This window comes from Eutrema salsugineum, unplaced genomic scaffold (assembly GCF_000478725.1).
Source record: "Eutrema salsugineum unplaced genomic scaffold, Eutsalg1_0 scaffold_15, whole genome shotgun sequence".
NCBI classification, from domain to species: domain Eukaryota; kingdom Viridiplantae; phylum Streptophyta; class Magnoliopsida; order Brassicales; family Brassicaceae; genus Eutrema; species Eutrema salsugineum.
In genome coordinates, this window is record NW_006256867.1 from 4,523,200 (window position 1) to 4,549,596 (window position 26,397).

At 33.9% G+C, this 26,397-nt stretch overlaps 2 protein-coding genes and 1 non-coding gene across 3 annotated transcripts; 2 read left to right on the plus strand and 1 right to left on the minus strand.

Annotated features, from left to right (window-relative positions):
- Window positions 1-859: 859 nt before the first annotated feature.
- Window positions 860-970, minus strand: LOC112088326. Its single transcript, XR_002900487.1, has one exon. It is a non-coding gene; the product is annotated as a small nucleolar RNA R71 (small nucleolar RNA).
- A 7,323-nt stretch (window positions 971-8,293) lies between these two features.
- On the plus strand, window positions 8,294-9,283 carry LOC112088057. Its single transcript, XM_024158211.1, has one exon. It carries the CDS (start codon window positions 8,294-8,296, stop codon window positions 9,281-9,283), a length of 990 nt encoding a protein of 329 aa, XP_024013979.1.
- A 2,763-nt stretch (window positions 9,284-12,046) lies between these two features.
- On the plus strand, window positions 12,047-13,663 carry LOC18021857 (probable WRKY transcription factor 60). Its single transcript, XM_024158387.1, has 5 exons — window positions 12,047-12,229; window positions 12,323-12,370; window positions 12,565-12,873; window positions 13,071-13,187; window positions 13,282-13,663. The coding sequence occupies exons 1-5, from the start codon at window positions 12,161-12,163 to the stop codon at window positions 13,549-13,551; spliced, it is 813 nt and encodes a 270-aa protein (XP_024014155.1). The 5' UTR covers window positions 12,047-12,160; the 3' UTR covers window positions 13,552-13,663.
- The last annotated feature ends 12,734 nt before the right edge of the window (window positions 13,664-26,397 follow it).

Genomic DNA, 26,397 nt, shown 5'->3' on the forward strand with positions numbered 1-26,397 from the left:
AGTACAACAACGTACATCTATGCGCTTGCAGAAAACTAGGATTAAAACCTGAGCACATCAAGTTTTTGGCACCATTGCCGGAGACCTTTAACGTTGCCTACGAGTTTTTGGTCAGAATCGGGTACATTCTCTTGTTCGTTTTTGAAAAAAAAAATTATTATTTTATATAAAAAATAGATATACATATATATAAATTAATATAAAAAAACAAAAAAACAAAAAAAACATAAATCTATATATATATATATAACTAAAAAAACATATTTATTATTTTATATAAAAAACATATATATATTAACATAAAAATTATATATATAAACTAAAAAAACAAAAAAACGAAAATATATATATATATATAAATTAATTAATTAATTAATTTAAAAAAAACACAAAAATTAGAGATGAGTGATAACAATAGACACTTGCAAGGATTAGATAGGCTTAGAGATAACCACCACGTCCAACAAAACGTTGATGAGCACGTTAGGTTCCAAGACGCTCCTCGCTTAACTCTAAGAGATTATAACGTATGCTTTCTATGAGAACCGTTCTCCCATTAGTTACAACCCATCAACGTAGACTATGAGATTAGCACGAAGCTCATAAAATAGGTCAAGCAGAACCGGTTCCATGGCGATGCATCGGACAACCCCATGGACCATCTCGAAGATTTTGAACAAATCTGCTGCACCAAGCAATCGATCGGAGTTCCTGCAGATTACATAAAGTGCAAGTTGTTTCCATTTTCTCTTTATGATAAGGCACATGCTTGGTTTAAGTCTTTGTTTCTTGGTTCACTAGGATCATGGGACGAATGCAAGGCTGCCTTCCTTAACCATTTCTATACCATCTCTAGATCAAACTTCTTTAGAGACAAAATTTATAGGTTCCAACAAAAAGGAGGCGAACCTTTTCATGAAGCTTGGGATTATTGTAAATGCTACATTAAGGAATGTCCTCACCACGGTTTTATAGAGACATGCATCTTGAACACTTTCTACGAAGGTCTTGAGTGGACAACTAAGGCACCCTGTAAATGTAGCAAGCGATGGAAACTTCATGACAAGGACTGTGGAAGAAGCTTACATCTTGATTGATAATCTTGCTACAAGCAGAAGAAATAATTTTCCTGATCAAGGAAGAACGTCACGTTCTACTTCCCATGATCATGAGGAAATTGAAGAACTTAAAGCCATGGTGAAATTGTTTCTCAAAAATCAGCAGCGTTTTGTTAATGTCTGCAAAGCAGTTAATGCAGCTGAGATTAATCATCAACTTGGAGCACAAGATAACGCCCATATGAATATCCAATCTGCTCCAAAATCATACCCAACCTCTCAAGACAACAAGCTCGAGCTTATGGTGCAACCACTTCTTACGAAGCTGCAAAGATTAGCAGACAATGTGGACATAAGAGTGGACTTCTTATAGAATGACCTTAATGGTAAATTTGAAGCTCTTTCCACTCATGTTGATAGCATGGACGTGCAGCTATCACAAACCATATATAGTTCAAAAAGCACCAAAGTTATCGAGAGACGAATCGCTGAGGTACATGATAAAATCGCCCAAGACACCCGCAACCTTAAGCTTAAGTTAGACAACATGAACGATCTTGGGTACAAGTTAGACATCATGTATGATTACCTCAACAAGAATAATGAGGAGTCATTTGAGAAGTTCACTGACCTCTCAACTCATGTCAAGATGCTCGAGAAACAAATCGGAAAATTGGAGAAAGTGTGAAGAGACAAGATGGTCATCTTCCAGGAAAAACTGTAGACAATCCAATGTGGCGTTGCAATGTCATAGACACTGATGATGAGAGAGAAGCCACGCCTATTCCTAGAAATCAAGACACTGAAGTTGAATCTCCATCATGTCCTGAAGAGTATGATGCAATAGGCAAAGTTTCACACCAAAGGAAGCTTCATAAGATAAATGATTCGGTGAAGTTTGTCTTCTCCTGCATAATTGAAGGCGTGGAATTTTCTGACTCTCTATCTAACACAGGAGCAAATGTAAATGTGATGTCTAAAGCAATTTCAAACGAGCTGGGGATGTGTGATATCAAACCTCCTCACGGTTCCGTTAAATTTGGAGACAATTCAAGCACGATTCCATACGGTTTCGTAACGGATTTGATGGTGCAAGTAGGAGGGTGTCTTGTTCCTGTTGATTTTCACATTCTTGAGATGGAAAATAACTCTCCCAGGACGTTAATATTTGGAAGTTCATTCCTTGCAACAGTGGGGGCAGTTGTTGATTCCCAACCAAAGAGTTTGTTTTTCTAAAGTCAAAAAGAGAATCTTCTATCCTGCAGTCTGTAGTGGTGGAAGCTCTTACTGTATAACCATCTACAAGGAAGAGAAGTTGATTTTAGACCCTGGAGATAACAAGGAAAGGTGCCAACACGTTTCTATACAAAACCTTTTTGTCGAGCCTAATGGAGTTGTCGAATCGAAAAACTCTAAGCACAAAGCAAGGAAATCCCAAGTGCAAATCAAAGAAATCTAAGGGCAATACTACCTCACCTGATGCAAGCTCAACATCGACTTCTCAAAACCCTATTGGAGACGTGGAGAAAGATGGTGATGCTAAAGTAATCACTCCAGAGAAACGACCAACCCCACCTCCAAAAGCAAAACCTTCCAACCTTCCTTGGTTTATGCATATCGCCAATTAACTAGCAGCAGAGGTCGAACCGCCACGATTCTTCGGCTACAACAAAAAGAAGATTTTGCATGATGTTAGAAGGTACTTTTAGGATGAACCATATCTTTATAAGCAGTGTTCGGATATTTTGTTTCGAAGGTGCATCTCCAAAGAAGAAGTTCCAGAAATCCTTTTTCATTGTCACGGATCTAACTATGTTGGACACTTTGCTACTGATAAGACTGTCGCGAAGGTCTACAAGCTGGTTATTGGTGGCCTACCATATTCAAGGACGCCCATAAATTCATATCTAAGTGTGATGCTTGCCAAAGACAAGGGAACATCAGCAAGCGACATGAGATGCCTCAAAACTTCATTTAAGAAGTCGAAGTTTTTGATGTTTGGGAAATCGACTTGATGGGTCCTTTTCCTTCGTCTTTTGGAAACAAGTACATCCTTTTTGCTGTTGACTACGTGTCTAAGTGGGTAGAAGCCATAGCCAGCCCCACAAATGACGCAAAAGTAGTAATGAAGATGTTCAAGTCGATCATATTTCCAAGATTTGGTGTTCCGCGACTCGTCATCAGTGATGGTGGTTCCCACTTCATCAACAAAGTGTTTGAGAATCTCTTGAAGAAAAATGGAGTGAAACATAAGGTAGCTACATCTTATCACCCACAGACGAGTGGCCAAGTGGAGGTATCAAACAGAGAACTCAAAAGAATTCTGGAAAAGACAATAGGACCAACAAGAAGAGATTGGTTAGCAAAGCTTGATGATGCTCTTTGGGCATATAGAACTGCGTTTAAAACCCCATTGGGCACTACACCTTTTCATCTTGTTTATGGTAAGACTTGTCATCTTGCATGGGAGTTAGAGCTCAGGGCAGAATGGGCAATAAGAAAGATGAATTACGACATCCAGACAGCAGGTGCAAGACAGTTGATTTAGTTAAATGAGTTAGAAAAGATTCGCCATAATGCTTATGAGAACTCTAAGATCTACAAAGAGAAAACTAAAGCATTCCATGACAGGAAATTAGTTCCTAGGACGTTCTTACCTAATGACCAGGTTCTACTTTATAACTCACGTCTAAAATTGTTTCCTGGGAAGCTTAAATCACGATGGTCTGAACCTTTCAAAATCAAAGAAGTTTTACCCTATGGTGCTGTGGTTCTACGGAATCGTCAAGGAGGCGATTTCACTGTCAGTGGAAACGTCTTAAGCCATATCTTGCAGAAATTCAAGAAGAAAAGGAAGATCCAATCTCATTAGCAGATGCGCCTAATGCCTAAGAGACCACCAAGTCAAGCTAACGACTTAAAACAAGTGCTTAGTGGGAGGCAACCCACTCGGTATTTTACTTATTTCCCTTTGATTTTTATTCTCTAGTTTGTTGCTTTGTTTTTGTTTCATTTAATTTCAGGTTTTTACAAAGAAGAACGAATAAAAGATGAGAAGAAATCATAATCCAGAAAACGGCCATCACTCCTGCCCCGTTGAAACTTCGACTGACAGTGCCATCATTCCAACCGCGACTCATTCTTCTGGCAAGGTAAGTACATCTAAACACTTAAAAATAATATTTTCTTATCCATCTTTTCTTAGATTTTATCACACTGAAGACAGTGTGAAATAAGTCTGGGGGAGGATGTCCATCCGTTACTAACGAAATTTGATTTGTTTGGAGTTTGTTTTGGACATAAAAATTTTCATAAAATTTTTCAAAAGTTTTTCAAAATGTTTTTCAAAACTTTTTCAAACCAGGAACACAATAAACAATACTATGATGATTTAGACTAGTGTGTTTCTACGCTATTTTCTCGTTTTTTGCTCTTTTATGATTTAGGCCTAGATTAGGTGGTAACTAGTGTACTTTTTACACTACGAACTCCCACCAGAGAACTTCTATTCATGGAGATTCTTTGTGACAGGATATACGTACTAGCTCATTTTATTTGGACTTAATCTTGACTTAACTTTCTCATTAAAGTATTAGATCAGGGAAACGAATCATACATTCAGGACTCTTTTATCCTTTTACCGATTGTTGATCCTGAATGGCTAGTTCACCTTTAGCTAGTTCCCTTCCGTAACCCAGCCTCTTTCAAACCACATGCACTCTTGTTTTTCATTGTCATATATGCAGATATGTGCAAAAACGTCGAGAGAAAGAAGATCAACACGGTTTTCAGTCACTAAAGACAGAGACCTGCGATTTCATTGGAATGATTCAACAAAAGGAGTAAACTCAGTTTGCCTTGGAAAAACTTCAAAATCTTTGTACAATTTGGTCCCTTAGACTCTCTCTCTATAAAAGCTTGTTTCCCCTTTCAAAAAAAAAAAATTGAAAATAGAATTAAATAAAAGAAAAAAATAAGAAAAGAAATGAAATAAAAACCTTAAGAGAGTCTAGGAGGATCGATTTTATCCTTGAGGCAAGCTAGAGTTTGATTATATGGAGTTTTGGAGATTATTTTTCTGATTCCCGAAAAAGATTTAAGTCTGGGGGAACAACTGTTTACAACCAAGGAGGAAAGACTATGCAACAACATTTGGCAAGGAGAAGTGACTGAAAATTGCGGACATCAACAAGTCCACTCTCTCTTGCGGTTTTGCATAATATCTTGCATCCTCCAGATCTTCAGGTAACCTGAAACACTTTAACTCCACCACATAAATAGTCCTTAATTACCAAACGCCGTTTACCCTGAATGATGTCTTTAATGAGAATTCAGTATGCACTTAATGAATGTAAAGAGCTAGTTTACTGGAAATCAGATCTAAGTGTCTAGATTTTTGCATGACGGATCAACGGACTAGTTATGTTTGTATTTTGGTGAGAATTTTCAAGATTAGATCCAGATAGATGTTTTACGATAGGTTATGGTTTAGAAGGACGATCACTGAGATTGTTTAGTTGCTGCGGGTTTTTAAAGATTATTTCCTGGCTTGATCTATGTTTTGTTTGAGGACAAACAAAGGTTTAAGTCTGGGGGAGTTGATAACACCGGATTTTGACAATTTTTATGGATCGTTTTAATATCTTATTCAGGTGTTTGAAATCTGATTTCAATGGATTTTAATTGATTTCTATATTTTAGAATTTTAAAAAGACTTTTCAGGAAATTTGGACTAAAGATGTGCAATTTAGAACAAATAAGCAATTTTGGATAAATGCATACCGTCAGAAGTATGGCACTCGATGAAGACATTATCACCGTCTGATTATCCCCAAAATTTGAGACAACATAGAAGAAATAACCAGCTTTCTAATGCAATTGGTTTGAAGACAATCCAACGGTTAAATCGTCAGATATTTCTGATGCACTAAAAACAGAAAAGTCAGTCTCGAATGAGAGCATAGGCCGCGACCGCGGCCAGACTATGATTCCCCGCGGTCAGGACCACCACGACCGCGGCCAGACATCGTTGACGTCCGAAAATGACCTAATTCAAGCCCAAGTTCAGCCCACTACTTATTCTTCAAACCCTAGACGTTTCCAACAAATTAGAAGGCTATATATACTCGTTTTAGGTCATTCTAATGACCAAGTCATGGAGAGAGAGCAGAGAAGAGCCGCATACCTTTGGAGTTGCCGTCTTCGGGAGAAGAAAGAGTCGCCGAAGGAGCCATCATCGATATCCATCTTCATCCTCGTTCTTCGTTCTTTACCTTTCTCTTATTTAATTTCCAGCAAACTACAATACTTCTGTGATGTTCTTATACACTATGATTGAGTAATTCCCTTGTTGGGTTTTAAGGGATTTTCAAAGGGAATTCATGGATTGATTTCTGGTTTGTTAGATTAGGTTTTATATTTAGATTTCTTCGTCCAAATTTGTGTTTCGTTTATGTGGCTTGGATTGACCATCTACTGCGATTATGTTGATTTACTCACCGAAAATGTTATCGAATCAATTAACCATATTTAGATGAACAAATTCTCTTAGACAGTGTGAGTCGATCTAAAGCGTTTTGTGAAATTATCAAACTAATTTGTCTAGACACTTAGAGAACTGAATGGGAGTTTAGTAAATCTGAGTGAACTGATTTGTGATTAATACTACGTGAGTAGGTTAGTCTGGGTTTGATTTCAGGAACATATCTATAGAAAACTATATGTTTAATTCTCTTGTTAGCTAGTCTATGATTCCTGACAAATTCCCCAACGCCCAACACCTTCTCGTATTGATTTGATCTTATTGTTTACCTGTTTTTAAGTTTATTATATGCTTTTTTCGTCACTATTCACAACCCCAAACAAACACCCATATTTTCATCTTAACTCAGTTCTTATTTCAAGTGAATTCGTATTGCAGTTACTTGGTCTTCAGTGGATAGACCTTTAAGTACTATAATGTACATCTGTGTACTTGCAGAAAACTAGGGTTAAAACCTGAGCACATCAAACTCCAAAAAACGAAAACCTTAAGCTTTTTCAAATTAATACCAACAATTCTTCAATATTAGAAAGTCTTCGCTCCACTAAAGACTAGCGAAGATTATACTCTCTAAAGAAGGAAATTTCCTTCAGAAATTTGAAGAATCGATTAAAGTTTGCAAAAGAAAATTCGAAAAACGAAGAGACAAAATCCAGTCAAGCCGGAAAACTAAAATCTGTCACGCAGAACTATTATTAATCCGACTATAATATAGAACATGTCGGAATTATTGGAGATCCGATATTAATCAGAACAAAAACGGAGAAAAGACTCTCTCTCTTTGAAAGATAGAGATGAGGGAAAAGAGAGAAAAAAACTCATGATCTCTATTCTCTAAACAACCATGTATTTTTAACACATTCTAAAACAACATTTTTTAAAAACAAATTGTAAAAAAAAAAATAATTGAGGACTGTTAGATAATAACTATCTATCTGAATATTTTATTAATTACTTGTAAGAGAAGTTATTTTCACCGCATGTCAAAGCCGGTAACTTCATTTGCTGCTCCTGTAAATATGTAATTAAGTTGAGAGAAATGAGACATAGATGTGGAAGTAAATTTCTTCCTTCATTCTCTCGTGTCTTTGTATCTCTCTACCACTCATATACTTAGTAAACCTTACTTTACATATAAAATAAATTAGAGTTTACATTACATTATCAGCACCTCTTGATCTGCTCTTGTACCTAAAAAGGTAAAATTTATATTTATGTTTAATATTTCAAGTTTACGTATTATTTTGGGATGATAAGGTTCTGCCTTTCTCGAATCGTTGATTTAAATTTATGTTCAATTTACTTTTAAAGTTTACAGAATGATAGGCTCTGCTTTCCCCAAACTGATCGTTATGATAGGCTATGCCTTCACGATCATATGATCATATGGTAGATTATGTCTCTTCAGATTATATATATGGAGTAAAAGGTTAAACTTCCTCCTTGATATTATGTTCATGGAGTAGTAGGCTCTGCCTCCTCAATAAATATATGGTAGGCTCTGCCTCCTCAAAAATATGGTAGGCTCTGCCTCCTCAAATTATATGGAAGGCTCTGCCTCCTATATTATTTTAATTTTTATACTTTTATTATGTGTGAGAATTAATTTTTTTTATCATGTTTTTCTCGAAAAACAAATTTTTAAACTCAATGTTTGCTAAATTTATTCTTGATAAAATTATATACAGTTATAATGTCGAATTTGGCGAAGCTCGAAATCTCTGCCCTTGATGTGTCTGGAAAAAATTATATGTCATGGGCAGTAGGTGCAATAATGCATCTAAGAGGAAACAGGCTTCTCGATACCATCGATAAGTCAGAAACGACATCAGATGAGTTAAAGGCGAAAGCCATGATATTTTTGCTCCACCACATCGATAATAGTTTAAAAGAAGAATACATCACAAAAGAAGATCTTGCAGATATTTGGCAATCTCTTAAAGATAGGTTTGATTACCAAAAATATGTGATCTTACCAAAAGCCAAACATGAGTGGCTGAACCTCCGATTTCAGAATTACAAAAGTGTTGGTGAATATAATTCCGCTATGTTTGGAATTACTTCTAAGATGATGTTATGTGGACAGGAGGTAAGTGATTTCGACATGATCGAAAAAACTCTCCAAACATTTCATCCTGGAAATGTAATCCTGCAACAACAATACCGGGCAAAAGGTTACACAACTTACTCGGAGTTGATGCAAGTCCTCTTTGTAGCTGAACAAAATAACCAGCTCGTGATGTTAAACTATCAAACTCGTCCAACTGGATCATTGCCATTCCCAGAAGTGAATGTTGCGTCATCCAGTCAAAATAATAGAACCGAACACGGACGCGGGCGTGGTCGAGGCCGTAACCGCGGTCGCGGACGAGGTCGTGGACGAGGAAGACAAAACGATATTGGTCGGGAAGCAGGAAAGCAAAAAGAAATTGCTTGTTACAGATGCGGCATGAAAAATCATTGGGCAAAAACCTATCGTACGCCAAGACATTTAGCCGATCTGTACCGAGCATCACAAGATGCCAAAGAAAAGGATAAAGGAAAGAATTTTGAAACCAATTTCATCTCTGATGAAGCTGGACCTTCCTTTGATGGCATAAGTGATTATACTCATCTTGATATCGCTGATTTCCTTGCTGATCCTGATGAATCAACGGAAACAAAGCGATTAAGATCAATGTAATATAATATCTTTATGAAGAAGATACGAAAAACTAATGTAATCTTAAATAAGAATGAAATATATTTTTCTAAACATAAAAAAGGGTTTTTCTTAATGCAATATAACTTTTCAAATCATGTTTTTCATTTATTAATGCATTTCTTGCATATTGTGATTCAGACTATGACATCATTTGAGATTCAGGATGGAGATACATGTCTAGTCGACAGTGCTACGACACATATTATACTTAAAGATAAAAAATATTTCTCCTGTCTCAAAATAAAGGACTCTGCCGAAAGCGTGGGTACCATATCTGGTAATGCAAATATTATAATTGGCTCCGGAAGAGCTAATTTTTCAATGCCAAGGGGGACAAATTTTGAAATAAATGATACATTATATTCCCCCGAATCCAGTAGAAACTTGCTAAGTTTTAAAGATATCCGAGGAAATGGATATCATATAGCAAGTACAAATAAGAATGGCATTGAATATCTTTGCATTATATCTGAGAGGAAACACGTATTAGAAGAATTACAAATGATGTCCTCTGGGTTATATTGCACAAAATTAAATATGATTGAATCCTATGTTACAGTAAAACCAGGGTTTACTAGTACATTTAGAGTATGGCATGAAAGATTTGGCCATCCTGGATCAGTCATGATGAGAAGGATTGTGCAAAATTCGAGTGGCCACCCATTGAAAAACCAAAAGATTTTTCAATCGGGAGAGTTTTCATGTCAGGCATGTTCTCAAGGAAAACTCATAACTAGGCCCTCGCCAGCCAAAGTTGGGAATGAATCTCTTGTATTCTTAGAGAGAATACATGGTGATATATATGGGCCGATTCACCCACCGTGCGGGCCATTTAGATATTTCATGGTATTAATTGACGCATCTAGTAGATGGTCACATGTGTGTTTTGTTGACCACAAGAAATATGGCTTTCGCAAGATTCATTGCCCAAATAATCAAGTTGAGAGCGCAATTCCCTGATTGTGCTATAAAGAAAGTCAGGCTTTACAGCGCTGGTGAATTCACTTCAGCAGCCTTTAATGACTATTGTATTTCATTAGGAATCGATGTTGAACATCTGGTTCCACATGTTCATACACAAAATGGTATGGCTGAATCTTTAATAAAACGGTTGCAATTGATAGCAAGACCGTTAATATTGAGAACAAAACTCCCAATTATTGTATGGGGACATGCTATATTGCATGCTGGGGCATTGGTCCAGATGAAGCCAAGAGCATATAATGAATATTCCCCAATACAGTTAACATCTGGCAAGGAGCCAAATGTATCCCATCTCCGTATATTTGAATGTGCGGTCTATGTCCCAATAGCCCCGCCGTAAAGAACAAAAATGGGGCCACAAAGGAGATTGGGAATATATATCGGCTATACGTCACCAAGTATAATTAGATATCTTGAATTGGTAACTGGAGATATGTTTACGGCACGTTTTGCCGAGTACAATTTGTCCTGAAGTACTTTATATGAGCGTTATCGGTGGGCTTATGTATCTTGCAAATTGTACTCGACCAGATATAGCATTTGCTACTAATCTACTTGCAAGATACAGCTCATCTCCTACGTGCAGACATTGGAATGGAATAAAACATTTTTTCCGTTATCTCCAAGGTACGATTGATCTTGGTTTATTTTATCATAGAAACCCCGAAGTTGGTCTAGTTGGTTTTGCAGATGCAGGATACTTATCAGATCCGCATAAAACTCGATCGCAAACTGGATATGTTTTTACAATTGGTGGATCAGCGATCTTGTGGTGTTCTCAAAAACAGACTTTGGTCGCTACTTCTTCAAATTATGCGGAAATCATTGCTCTTTATGAAGCATGTAGAGAATGCATATGACTCTGATCTATGACTCAACATATACAAGGTTCAAGTGGAATAGTCATCGATACGGAACCAACGAAAGTGTTCGAAGACAATGCTGCATGTGTCGCTCAACTCAAAGAAGGTTTCATTAAGAGCGATAGAACAAAACATATTCCTCCAAGGTTTTTCTCTTACACTCAAGAACTCGAGAAGAATCAGAAAGTGGATATTCAATATGTTCGCCCAAGTGATAATGCAGCAAATCTTTTTACATAAGCGCTTTCCACTACATCATTCAGAAAACATGTCCATAATATTGGAATGCGCCGACTGCAAGATCTATAAAGAAAAGTTATATCTATCATTTCCAAAGGGAGATTATGTTATTGTACTTTTTTTTCCTTGTCATGGTTTTTTTTTATTCCAATGAATTTTTCCATGATAAAGTTTTTAACGAGGCAGTACCAGATATATTATTAGAAATGGATAATTAAGAGAGAGTATCAGATAATAATTATTCATCTGAATATTTTATTAATTACTTGTAAGAGAAGTTATTTTCACCGACATGTCAAAGTCGGTAACTTCATTTGCTGCTTCTATAAATATGTACTTAAGTTGAGAGAAATGAGACATAGATGTGGAAGTAAATTTCTTCCTTCATTCTCTCGTGTCTTTGTTATCTCTCTACCACTCATATACTTAGTAAACCTTACTTTATATATAAAATAAATTAGAGTTTACATTAAGGACTTAGATATTGCAACCAACATAATTAGTTATATTATACAACTAATACAAACTACATAGAAAAATTTTACTATAAAATTCTTTGTCAATGGCTTCACCCACACAAGATTTTAATGACTTGAGAAAAACTTTGGATCACAGATTTATACGAAAATGTAATCAAGCTTTTTTCTTCCACACAATTACAAAATCGACATCGTTGATAATCTAACTCATACACTCTCTTTACTTACTTTACTATAAAACCATATCTCTAAGCAAATCAGTTTTGTTTCTATCTATTCTCTCTTCCGTGATGGACTATTCATCATCTCTCGATCCCAACACCAACCCTTTCGATCTTCATTTCTCCGGCAAACTTCCGGTGAGTTCAAAAATTTCCTTCTTTCAACTCAATTTCTTCCGGATCGGTGTTGCAGTGAGTTAATATGGGTTTTCATTTTCGTTCGTGATTCAGAAAAGGGAAGGCTCTGATTCGTCTTCTGTTGATTTAGTCAAAGACGAGGTTAGTTCTTTTCATCGAACACTTGGTGTGCAAACTCTTAGGTTCAGATCTCTGATTTAGACATTACATAGTTAAATTAGATCAGTGATGATATAATCAAAAGCTCAAAACTATGGTCAGATTAAAAAAAATCGAAGCTTTTACTTAATCTGATTTGTTGATTTGATTTTTATGGTTTATGACTTCTGAAACAGAAGGCTAATACGTTACAAGAGGAGTTAAACCGGGCCAATTCCGAGAACAAGAAGCTAACCGAAATGCTAGCCAGAGTCTGTAAGAATTACTATGCTCTACAAAACTATCTGGAGGAGTTGCAGAGTAGGAAGAGTCCTGAAAATGATAAATTTCAGACCGAACAGCTTACGAGGAAACGAAAACAGGACATTGGTGAGTTAGTAAGCTCCTCGGTTGGACTCGGTTGCGGTACAAGCGAGATTATCTCCGGCGATAATTCAACGGTTTCAACCTCTTATTATCCCGCTGATAAGTCTGATTCAAGCTTGGTAAGTGTTTGTCTTGTTCTTTATTGATACGCATACAAAGTGTAAATAGGAATGTTGAGATTAGACTTAAAAGGGTCTTTTGACCAGTTGGTTCTTGATTTATAGATAATTAAGGGTAATTGTTCTTGTTCTTCATAATTCAGAGTCTTGATATTAACATACATTGATATGAGTGTTTGTGGAATACTTAATTGCAGACTGTGAAAGATGGATATCAATGGAGGAAATACGGGCAAAAGATTACGAAAGATAACCCATCTCCTAGAGCTTACTTTAGGTGCTCTTTTTCACCGTCTTGTCCGGTCAAGAAGAAGGTAATTTAACATTGAGGTCCAGTTAAAACTTTGTAAAAGAGTTCTTCGAGATCTTGCTGTCTGGCTAAAGATGGGTGTGTGTGTGTTTGTTCAGGTGCAACGAAGTGCAGAAGATCCATCTTTCTTGGTAGCCACTTACGTAGGGACACATAACCACCCAGGTCCACATATAGGTGGGTCCAGGACAGTGGAGCTTGATCTCGTCCAAGGTGGTCTTGGACCTGTCGAGGAAAAGAAAGAGAAGGGATCGGTTCGAGAGGTTTTGATGCAACAAATGGCCGCTTCGTTGACGAGTGATCCTAAGTTTACTGCAGCTCTTGCGGTTGCTATTTCAGGGAGATTGATAGATCAGTCAAGAACATGAAAATTTCTTTAGATTATATTTGTATATTTGTTATTTTATTGCTAATCCCTAGTAAAAAGAAAGGGATTTTGGATTGATCTTGATTAGCAGACAAAGACGACGACTTTATGTAGTGAATGGAGACGGTGTGTGGGGCGGATTTTTGTCACGGAGCGGTCAATACAGCCATCAACTTGCCATACAAGATAGGATTTGAATCGAGCGGTACAAATTAAGAGGAATAAATGCAAACCAAACGGGTTTAGTGGGATTGAGCATAATTAATGTTGATAAGCAGATCAAATAGTTTATAATGTACTACATCAGCCTCTGCATGATAGAAGGAAAAATAATAATAATAAAAAAAATTGATAATCTGTATGATTATGATTCGTAAAATAAGTTTTTAAATGAAATTTTTGTTATATTATTCTTTTTTTTTCTTTTTCCTCTACTTAACTATTACAATCACATTTGGCCTATCATAATGGAAGTAGTTTGTAGACCATTTTTGACCGGTGCGATATGATCGATTTGGAAAAAAATAACTCCTCTTGCAAGCATATTCATCTAGACATTTTAAATTCTCGGAATATGGGATAAGATGAACTCTGAAAAACTCTCGCGAAGTATACGGAAAGATTCCAACTCTGTCATAAAAGACGATCAATCTGCTGGTGATTCACACATGCTCACAAGGTCCAAACAGTCGGTCTGAAAATGCATTCAAGTCATATGTCTTTCTCTCAGGCATGACATAGCCCATAAGAGGCAATCCATCTCGGCGTGAAGAGCCGAGAGGCTTCTACGACATCCCTATAGTCCAAAAATTTCATTCCCTCTGCCATCCTTAAAACTCTAACCAAGGCCGCTAACCTGTCTGTGACTGATCCAAGAAGCATCAATCCGGCATATCGGGATCTGCGGTACCTCGGGTAGCGATATCGTGGCCGGAGGGGGGGGCAACGCCTCAACGTGAGCATCATCGTCGTCTTCAGGTTAATCTCCAACTTTCTGCTTGCACCTTTGCGTGGATCAAGGTGTCTTCCGGGGAAATTTCTTTCCCGTTGAAGATTTTCTCGTTTCCTGCTTTCCAAATAAACCATAGGATCCAAAGATATACATCATTTTGAGGATTTGTCATGCCTTGCTCTTTTGTTTTCCAAAAGAGAAAACTTATATTTGATAAATAGAGATATTCGGGAAGACACCCAGAAAGGACGGAAAGTCTGATAACGCCCAAACTTGTAAGCCCGGAAAACATAAAAACGCTTTTTGTTATATTATTCATAAATAACGCTTTATAGTTTACAGTTAAAAATTATAAATTGATTCATGTTATTCATAAGTTTAGTAAATAATCCCTCTATATAAATTATAAATTTTCAAAAACATTATTTCCATAATATTATGTTATTTCTCTTACTTTTACTTTTTCCTGTTTTAGTAAACAAATAGAAATTGATCCATAATTTTTAGAAATCTTGTGAATAATCACTCTGACAATGATAAGATTTCAAAAGCATAATTTTCATTATATTCTAGTTTCAGTTTTTTTTTTTTAATAATTTTCATTCAAAAAAATGTAATTATGTGGTTTTCCTAAATAAAAATAAAAAATTATTTTTTTTTTTATTTTTTTTTTAAAAAAATTATATTATTACATTGATATATCTCATGATTAGAAATAACAATGACACATATCACAATCTAATAATATGTTATAACTATACATGTTACTTTTTCTATCTGGTAATTTCTATTTTTTTTAAAAAATCATTTTTTAAGTTATAATTAAAAATAAATAGATTTTATTATTACACTGATACATGTTAAGATCTTAACATCTAGAGTCAAACGAGCAAAATCGCTATAGGAGATAGATATATTTGTTTTCAAAAGATAAAAAAAACCCATAAAGTTGAGAATTTTCTTTTGTTCAAATAAATATTTCGATTTAATGATTATAAAAATCATATGTGTCGTGTCTATATTAAAATATTCTCTTTTATATATTAATATATCTGAATAATTAAATAAACAGAACAACCGATACTTACAAATGTTTGAATACTACAAAGCTTTGATTTAATTTGCGCTGTGTGTGAAATATTTCTTTTTAAAAAATTGGTTAAGTAAATATTGATTGATCTCAAATTACGTATATACTAATATCACAACAAAAATTATGATATATATATATATATACATATTCATCGAATATAAATTTGAGTTAGTTTTGTTTTAAGAGTTAATAATATAAATAAAATTTAGTTGTGATAATGATGTGATGTTAATATATACATACTTATATATATATTAACATAGATTATATATATATATCTGTTGAATATGAATTCATTTATAATTTTTTATTAGAAATCATATGATCACTTTTTTTTATCAACAGCTTGAACATCTAAAATGGTTTGGTAATCCGAACCGGTAGTATCGAATTCATATAAATAACATCTTGGGATAGACTTGTGCACTCCAATGCTAAAGATGATCACTTTTAATTAATAAATTTATAATATGTCTTATTAATGATTATCATGAATAAGGTTGTCAAAGTGGACTTACCCGCTTACTTAATTTGTTTTGTTGTGGTCTGATATATTTTTTTTGGACTAACTCAGAAAAGAATTACAATTTTGAATCGTGAAAGCACAACTCTAACACTGTTTAATGACTTTGAGATTTTGTGGTCGATCTACAAACTCTTGAAAAATCAATTTTCTTGTGTCTTAACTCTTTGTAAAAGTAGTAATATATATATTGAATTTAGATTTGAGATATACTCAACTAATATAACAAACTATAGTATATCTCAAAGAAAATTTCATATCATTTAGTAAAGTTACTATACCATTTCTTTTTCAAAATTAAAAACTAATATATTGACTCAAGAGATCTGTTTTTGCGGCATTTAAAACTTAGAATCCTACCTAATCCGCCCTGTAGCAAAACAACCTATGTCTAATCCACATGTCATTATCCCGAATTGGCACTTTAACTATATAATACAATTTAGTTATAGAAAATAATTGGAAATACTACAAAATCTTGAATATATTTAATTAGTAGATTGTTTTTAAATAATATAATATATTGATCAACATGATATTATCATTTCTACTTAGTTTTTCTACTAGTTTTCATTCATCTTTGCATTCTTTTCATCATCATTCATGCCATTTCAGTCTAGATTTATCTCATGTTGCATATTAGAGTCCTAGGATGTATATATTGCACTTGCACTTGCATTTTGGTTATCTATATGTACTTTTGGAGGAAGAGGGGAAGAAGAGGCTTAAAGGAGGAAAGCATGGAGATGAAAAGGAGCCAAGGAGAAGGAAGAACCAAAAGGATAGAGGCCTGTACCGATGCAGGAAGGTGATATAGTTCACAAGAGCCAACAAAGACAAGTCCCTGAAGACATCTACCTCGGTTGTTAGACCAGTGCAGGGAGCCGGCGTGGAGACCTGAAGAACGGAGCAAAGTCCATGGTATAATTGGTGGCGGTCCAGAAGGTGATGTAATGAGCCGAACCACAATGAAGGATTGACATCCTCGAAATCGATGCCGCGAAGCTAAAGCCTAAGAAGAAGATCTGCGTTCAAGTGATCAACACCATTAACCAACCTTCTAATTACTCTATGGTTTCTTGCATTCTTGATGGGTATAATTCTCCTTGTACTTTGACCCTTAGCTTACTCATCATAATACCTTGCACTTGGGATGGTACTGAGTCAACTTGACGGATCCTCGCTAAACCCAGTGTACCTCCTGTGACACGGTATATTACTTGGGTTAGGTAACTTCTACAAATAAAATAATGTTCTTTACAAGGAACGGATCCGAATCTTGATTCACATTTTCATAGACTTAACCTATATCCTCTCACTTGTTTCTTTAAAAAGTCTCAAGCATTCAACTCTTTGTTCTCATGTCTTCAACACATTCCCTTTCCTAGGCCTCGAGACATGGTTTCACCTCTTTTTCCAAACATTAAGTCACTTTTTTTCACCAAAACACCACCTTTCTTACTCTCTTTCTATCATAGTGCCTCTAAAACGACATATACGTCTTTTTTCTTATGACCACTTTTCCTCATGTTTTTCGATGCTTTCTGGTTTTTTACTTCTCAGTCCCATTATTCCATAGTTACTTATGTAACTTATCGTGCTAAACCAAAATGTTCTAACAATTATTGCATATTGGGGTTTAATCACTTACTTAAAGAACATATTTCTGAAGTTGAGCATTATCATTTAGATTCTATTGTGGTTCAGTTTGGGATAAACTTGTTGAAATAATAATCAAAAATTAATTTTAATATGGTTTTGGTTTGATTTGATGAAACATCTTAGTTAACTATATATATTTTCTAAAAATGAATTAAATTTAGTTTGGTTTACGTTGGTATGTAACTTCGTATATTGAAGTAAAACCACTATATATTTCGATTCTGATTTGTGTGATTTGATTTGGCTGATTGCCTACTACTATACTTATATCATGCATTAGGAAGTAACTGTTTCTACGTTTGCTATATTATTGTTAAGTTTGATTGTCATGAGTCATGACACTAAAAATAATCTTCTGCTTGGTTTCATGAGGCAATAATGAAAATTCTAAACCCTTTTTTTGCAGTATCTTCCTCAATACCCCATAATAATCTTTCAATGATGGAACACAATGAGACAATAACAGCAAATAGTATTGTATGGATCCTAAGAGAAAGAAGAATCATCGCATGCATACTTAGAGATTTATCTTCCAAGCCAAAACCGGTTTATGACATTAACAGTTGCACCTAATAACCTCATAAGAGGTAGACAGGTGAGTTCTAACAATAAACTATTCTTCCACAGGGTTAGTTAGTTTTATATTTTGTACTCTTATAAATTATGCTATCCATTTAAACAATTTTCAGTACCTTTCAATGCCATTTATGAGAGAAAAATGGAATGATCAAACTTGGGCTGATAAATATGATTGGAAAAATGGTACAAAATGGCTGGTTAATCTTAAAGGGGAAGGCTTAGGAAAACCATTGTGTTTGGGAAAGGGCTGGAAACAGTTTGCTAAAGCAAATGGATTAAAGCCAGGTAAATTCTTCACGCTAGAGTTAGTATGGGAAAACGATATTCTTATGCTCAATTTGTTCTACACAGATAGTGATAGAAGCCACATAGGAGAGTATTCAAAAGCCAGCGAGAAAGACTCTTTTTTCTTCATAACCTAGCAACAAAAACAAAACCAAGAAAGACAAGAACAACATAGATGAGAGGAGTAATTCGTCTTCACTTAGCTTTGTTTCCATTGCTAGATAATGTGGAAAAAGACGTTTTGTCACTTACGTTTGAACTCTATCCTATATGCTTTCTATCACACTATCTGTGTAGAAGAAATTGAGCATATGAATCCCGTTTCCCATACTAAGTCCAATGTGAAAAGTTCACCCAGCTTTAAGCCATTTGATTTAGCAAACTTTTCTAGCCTTTTCCCAAATACAGTCTTCATAAAATTTCCCCGTAACCAACCATTTTGCACAATCTTTGCCTACCATAAGTTTCAACCCAGGTTTGGTGATTCTATTTTCTCGCATGAATGGGAGTGAAAGTACTAAAAGATATTTCAATGAATAGCATAATTAATAAGGGTAGAAAATATGATACTAACTAACCCTATGGAGGAAGAGTTGATTGTTAAAACTCAGATATTTACCTCTTGTGAGGTTGTTAGGTGCAATTTTAATTTCCTAAACCGGTTTTTGCTTGGTAAATTAAGTTCAGTGAGTTGAAGAAACCTAAAAAGTTAGATGTAGTGTTTGATCGTCAAGAGAATCATCATAAAAAAAATCAAATTTGCTAGTTCTCTTGGTTAGAATGTCAATACATCATAGATATTTGCAAATTTAATAAATATGTCTTAGTATGATACAATTGGAGCAAACAATCGACATAAGATATCATATTTGTTGTTATTTCTGAATTTGCATATATCTTTCATATATGGATTTTTTATAGCCAAGAGAATTAAACAAATATGATTTCTCATGGCAATTTTAGACTATCAAACACTACAACATAGTCTTTTAGGTTTTACCAAGTCAGCAAACTTAATGGTATAGTTTTTATTTTATTCATTTTATTTTTTTCTCTATATATAACTACTCTATTATGATTTGATGATAAAAGTATTGGTTTCTATATTCAATTTAATGGATATTCTGCAATCTTTAATGGTAAAGATTGAGCAAACCATAATAAAACTGATGAATTAATTTATATCCCTACAATCTTCTTTAGCCGCTCAATGATACTTGCACCACCACAAATCCACATGAAATAGCATTTTATTTGCGTTTTGTTTTTTACAAAGATCTTTAGTGTAGTTTAAGTTTTAGAGTACTAATTATATTATGTATATTAATGGTAATTATATTAAAATTTTAAATTTTAGAATACTAAAGCAACAACAACAATTTGAAAGCAATCCTCACAATTTTTTGTTACGAAGAAACATACTCAATGTATCATCAAATAAGCATGGTCGTCAAATGAATCAAATCAATCAAATTCTGATGATTTTATTTCAAGAGTCAAATATTTCATACAAAAGATCATACAGTATGCCAGTCAAACTTTAAACAAAAGTCAAATATCCACTAAACGTTTTTTTTTTGTAAAGGTGTAAGAAACTCTTTATGAGATTATATAAGAAAAAAATGCAAAATTGGGGAAATATAGAATAGAGTAATAGTTAGATTAAATAACGTACCTCAAATACGCATTAGGATCAACCCCCATTGTAAATGAGGTTCAGCCAAAGCTTTTGGAGTAAAGTTCGGTATGAAATGATATTAGCATTCAGAAAACCCTTGTTCAAAAAAAAAAAAAAAAAAGATATTAGCATTCTTGTCCTTCGCTGATATTAGCATTTCTCTTTTTTGTTTTCTTACGATGTATGCAACCAAACTCCATAAGCTATAAATAGGAACATGAGCATTTTTATTACCTGAGATCGGGCGAAATCACAGATTGTGAGAATCTTTGTCTTGGTGAGGATGGAAGCACATTCCCCACCTTACCCATGGGCTGAAGATCAATGATGGAAGATGGAAATTTGCCTTGCCAGTCTAATCTCCCATAGAGTCCTTCCACTGGCAGACACCACAGAATCAAATCTTCCAGCTTCTCATTTGATAAATTCACCTGTAATAATAATAGTAAAAAAAGAAGTTGATCTATATAGTTTTTAATCGAATATATCCTTTTAATTAATTCCCCTAGTCAGATGTAAGACTAACCATTTCTCCATCCTGACCAAGACAGGATTCTCACAGTCCGTGAATACGCCCAATAGCGTTTGTTGAACCTCGAGGAGCATATGCATAATATGCTGACAGATTTGAGAGATTCGTTCGTTACACTGTCATCAACAATGATAAAAATCATAAGAACCCAATTAAAACAATGAAGAAATCTACCCTTGTTACAAAAAAAAAAAACAATGAAGAAATCTAGATCGTTTATAAACGAACCTTGATACCATCGATGGCGTTTCATCGCCAACATCTTATCGTTAAACCATTGATAATGATACAAACATGATTGTATTGCTATCATTTTCTTTTATCACCAATAAAACCCAAGTAAAAGATCAAAAAAAAAAAAAAAGATATAGTCAAGGATATAATATGCGTATGTGGTGAAACTGAGTAAATGGACTATATATACAAAATAAAGGAGTAAATTAGGCAAGAAATTTTGCTTCAATTGTTCTTAATATGGGACATATTGATTTTTTATTTTATTTGGTGACGCAGTTCTTGCTGGAAATGATTTTATACTAAAAGTGATAATATTCTTTACTAGCGCTTTTCTTAATATATGACAAGTTCATTATTTATTTTATTTTATTGGCATATCATGATGAAAATGATTTTATACTAAAATTGATAATATTTTATACACGCATTTTTATGAATATATGACACGTTGATTTTTCATTTTATTTGTGATGCGTGTTTTTCTGAAAATAATTTTAATAATATTTTATACTGCTATTTTTTATTGAATGACACATTATTATTTTTATTTTATTTTGTGACAAATGTCTTACTGAAAATAATTTTATATCTAAATCGATAATGTTCTATACTTGCACTTTTTAAATGTGTGACCAGTTTAATTTTTCTTGAATTTTTTGATGTGATTTTTTGGAAATAATTTTATATCTAAAACTGATAATATTTTTGATTTTTTCTTCATGTATGACAAGTTGAATTTTTAATTTTATTTTATGGTGCATGTCATGATGAAAATAATTTTATATCTCAAATTAGATAATATACTATATTCATGTTTTTCTTATTGTATGACACATTTAGTTTTTATTTTGTTTTGTTATATATTTTTCTAAATATGAATTTATATCTAAAAAAAATAATATTCTATATCAACGTTTTTTTATTGTATGACATGTTGATTGTTTTATTTTATTTTGTGATACATATCATAAAAATAATATAATATTTAAAATTGATAATATTTTATATTTGGATTTATTTCATGTATGATCCGTTAAAGTGTTTTTTTGTCATTCTGAAAATAATTTTATCTATAAAATTGATAATATTCTATATTATCGCTTTTTTAAGATATGATATATTAACTTTTTTTATTTTATATTTAGGTGCATGTCAAGATAAAAATAATTTTATATAAATTAATAATATTTTATGTTTACATTGTTTTAATGTATGACCCGCTGAATTTTATTTTATTTTGTGATGTGTATTTTGTTGAAAATGATTTTATATCCAAAATATTTTATATTCTATACTGGCACTTTTCTGAATATATGACATGTTAAATTTTTATGTTATTTTGTGATGCTTGTCAAGATGAAAATAATTTTATATCTAAAATTGATAATATTTTATACTAATATTTTATGTTGAATTGCTAGTATAGAACATAACTAGTTAAAGCCATCCAGGTGTAATAATGGCATTGAGAATTTATGTGAAAAAAAAAAATCTGAAGTTTTTCACACATGCATGTCTTAGCAAAAATAAAATAAAAATGAGACCATTATGAGAGATAAATCATCACTTTTGGTTGAACGATTATTAGATATGATGATTGGATTTTTTTAAACATTCTCTAAATTACACCCGAATAAATGAAAATCGATTCAAGATGAATGGATGATAACACCATGTTTTGACCACTTTTATGGATCGTTTTGAAATACTTTTTCTATGTTTTTAATTGCTTTTAAGTACTTTTATTATGTTTTTCTAGAATTAGTAGTTCCAAAACTCTTTTCAGGTAACTTAGGGAAAAGCTTAATAAAATGGATAGAAGACCAGATTTTAGCTCAGAGTCAAACCGTCAGAAGTTCACCCCCGATTGAAGACCTTCTCACCGTCTGATCCAGCTCAAATTTGAAGATCTTAAAGATGGAAGTATCAGCTTTCCAGCACACTTTACAGCTTGGCAATCCAACGGTTCAATCAAAAGATACGCGAAGAACAAGATGTCCTGTAAACCAGCCGGCAAGCGTTTCCACCCGCGGCCAACAGGCCATTCCCCGCGGTCACAACCATCTCGACCGCGGCCAGCCACCCATTCCCCGCGGTCACGCACTTCCCAACCTCGGCCAGCTAACTCCGAGTTTGAAGGCCCATTTCTAAAGCCCATATCATTTTCCCAGCCTCAATTCCAAAACCCTAGACACCAGAGAGTATTGGAGACTATAAATACATATCATTTAGGTCGTTTTTAAAGAGAGAAGAAGAGAGACGAAATACTTTACAGAAATTTTACTTTAAGCTTTGTTTTTAGGTTTTAGGGAGAGAGAGATCTATCTCTTGAACCCTTGTGCTTCCTTTTTCAATTTCGGTTTCTGTTCTACTTTTAAATACTATGTTTTTGATTTCGTTCATCATGTCTGAGTAGTTTTATTGTTGGGTCTAAGAGATTTTTGATGGGGATACATATGTTCGATGAGGATTCCATGAGCTATTGAGCTGAATCTTAGAACTTTTTCTTCTGAATTCGTTTTTACTGCATGAGAATAGCGTCATGAACTACAATCTGATCCAGATGCTTGGTGACACGAAAGTGTTCATCCGGTGTCAGATCTAGTTTGGGAGAGAAAAACAAACATAGAAGTGGAAACCTACCTAAGGGCGATTTGTGAATGCTGACGAGTCTTAAACATAATGCATCTCTTCTTTTCTAGGGCCAGAGTGGAAACCTACTGGTCAGGGTTGAGAGAGATAGTTGTCTATGATCACGACAGTGGCGTATTCATATGTCCGTGACTCCAGTTCGAAAAGTTAAAGCTAAGATCTTATCAAATTTACTCTCTAGAAATGTTTTGAATCGTTCATACCCCTGAGAAAACTTCCCTGAACCCCAGCGCTTTCTTTTCTATAGATTTACACCGATTTTCATTCAAGCTTTAGTCTAGTTTCTTTACTCTTTCAATCGATTTTTATTAAAGCAATTAGGTCTAGCCGTTTTTCTCGTTTTTACTCGTTTTTGTTAAGTTTAGTTATTAGGTCATTTTAATTACCGTATTTTCTTTGTAAGATTTGTTTTAACGTTTTAAACACACCACCAAAATCCTCACAAAACTCGCCTGGTTCTAGCATTCCTTACTTTATATTTCTTTCGAAGTCTTTTGCGGGAAAGATCCTCCATCCCTGTGGATTCGATCCCTAAGTACTACAATCGATCAGTTGTGCACTTGCGGCTATTGATTTCATTTAGGGTAAAACTTGACACCCTCACCACACGACACATCAATGGACAAGAAAAGCCATCATCAGAGGGGGTATTAAGAGTCCACTAAATGAATTAATGCATAATACAAGGCCCCAAGATGGGTTATTTGGATATGTTTTGGTCCTAAAGTTGGATTCATTTCGAGATGGATGAACTTGAAGTATCATCATCTCAAGGGGGAGAATTAAAGAATCCCATATCAAAAGTAGTCAAACATTCAGAAGATTATGTTCACACTTCACACTTGAAATGAGTTTTATGGATAATTTATAAAGTAGATCCAGAAGATCGCAAAATCAACAAATGGTGAAATTTAATATCCATGTTTTGGTATGGAACAGCTAATGAATGAGATTTTTTAAAATGAATTATCATTATGGATCTTCGTATAAATGATTTAGAACCTGAAGTTTAAAGGATAATTCATATGTAAATGCCAGACAGACAATGAAAAAAAAATCTCAATTCTAGCTCGAAATGCTCCAAGAGTATGTCCCTGAAAGACTATTTATCAATAAAGAGTCTATGGCACATAAGAAACATGATAGACTACTTTGGTTCCAAATAATAAAATCCTCAAAAAGAAAGGAGCAAATATATGTTGAAAAGAGGATGAAACTCCTTAAGAGACCGTTGATATAGTTAATAATAAAATCAGGTACCTGAATGATATCATTGATAATGATAAAAAGATCTCGATTAACCATGTCATTACGAAAAAAGTGGAACCAAAGACATATAATTGACAATAAATAAGATAGTGAGCGATTTGATATGAATGAGGATCATAAATCTACCTCTATGGATGAGTGTAGAAAAAAAAATTATTGATCAAAAAGTGAAAACAGGCAATCAAGTCTATCCTAAGCTCATATAAAAATGAGAAATTTTTGGACCAGTAGTCCAAACGTTAAAAGTAATATAAAGTCTAGCAGAAAATAAACGACTTGGATTGTACCTTATAGATGTCATCATAACATTTTTAAATGGAAAATCTTTGAAGGATTTAATCCTGAAGGATTAGTAATATTAGAATTATGCTCCCAGTAACTCTACTTGATGAGTATATATTTCATAGGGTTTATTAATTTTCGTTAAGGTTAATAAATAGATGGATCAAAGAAAGTGATCCTTGATTTAGTCATATAATATGATATCTTTTAGAAAAGAAAATTATTTTCAGTTTCTTTTGCAGGTATCCCAATTTGAACATCTTATCTCGAATATCCCAGTAGGATCTAACATATAGAAAAGCTCAAACTTAAGCATTTCTAAAGAAAGTGCTATTTGACCTTCCCTACAAAATATGATGAACTTGAAGTTCATAAAATTTGGAAGTGCTCTACAAAAAGTTAATGTTCCTGAAGAACAAACATTCATTGGAGCAGAATAAATGAAACTGAAGTTCAGTTAAAGATAGGGAGACTGATGGACTCTAATATTCTCCTGAAGAGAAAGAAAATTAGAGAATAAAATGAAAGGATCCAAAAGAATCAACAAAAGAAAATGTCTTTGGACTTATGGTCAATACACATGAAGATGTAATGTCTTTCGAGACCAAATGTGTCTTTACTCAAAAACAATGAGAAAAACAAAGTCACAAGATATAAAGTCCGGTTTGTGGCACAAATTGTTTTTCAAAAACCGTAAACTGATGTTTCCAAGTATGAATATAATCACATACATTATTTTATTGATTAAAATCTTAGAAGGATCAAAGATGCCTGAAGCATCTGAAAATTTTATTTGGTCAATTTATATTGATCAAAAGAAGATTTTAAAATAAGAGAGCATGACCAACTCAAACTGATGGCCAAAAGTCCAAAGATCCGAGAGTGGCGATTTTACGAGTTTGTTCACAAAGGCTGATAACACCGTATTTTGACCACTTTTATGGATTGTTTTGAAATACTTTTTCTATGTTTTTAATTGCTTTTAAGTACTTTTATCACGTTTTTCTAGTATTTGTAGTTCCAAGACTCTTTTCAGGTAACTTAGGGAAAAGCTTAACAAAATAGATAGAAAACCAGATTTCAGCTCAGAGTCAAACCGTCAG

Coding starts and splice junctions, on each gene's coding strand:
- LOC18021857 (XM_024158387.1), top strand. CDS start 12,161: ATGGACTATTCATCATCTCTCGATCCCAACACCAACCCTTTCGATCTT. Junction 12,230..12,322: donor ATTTCTCCGGCAAACTTCCG/GTGAGTTCAAAA, acceptor TTCGTGATTCAG/AAAAGGGAAGGCTCTGATTC. Junction 12,371..12,564: donor TTGATTTAGTCAAAGACGAG/GTTAGTTCTTTT, acceptor CTTCTGAAACAG/AAGGCTAATACGTTACAAGA.
- LOC112088057 (XM_024158211.1), top strand. CDS start 8,294: ATGTCGAATTTGGCGAAGCTCGAAATCTCTGCCCTTGATGTGTCTGGA.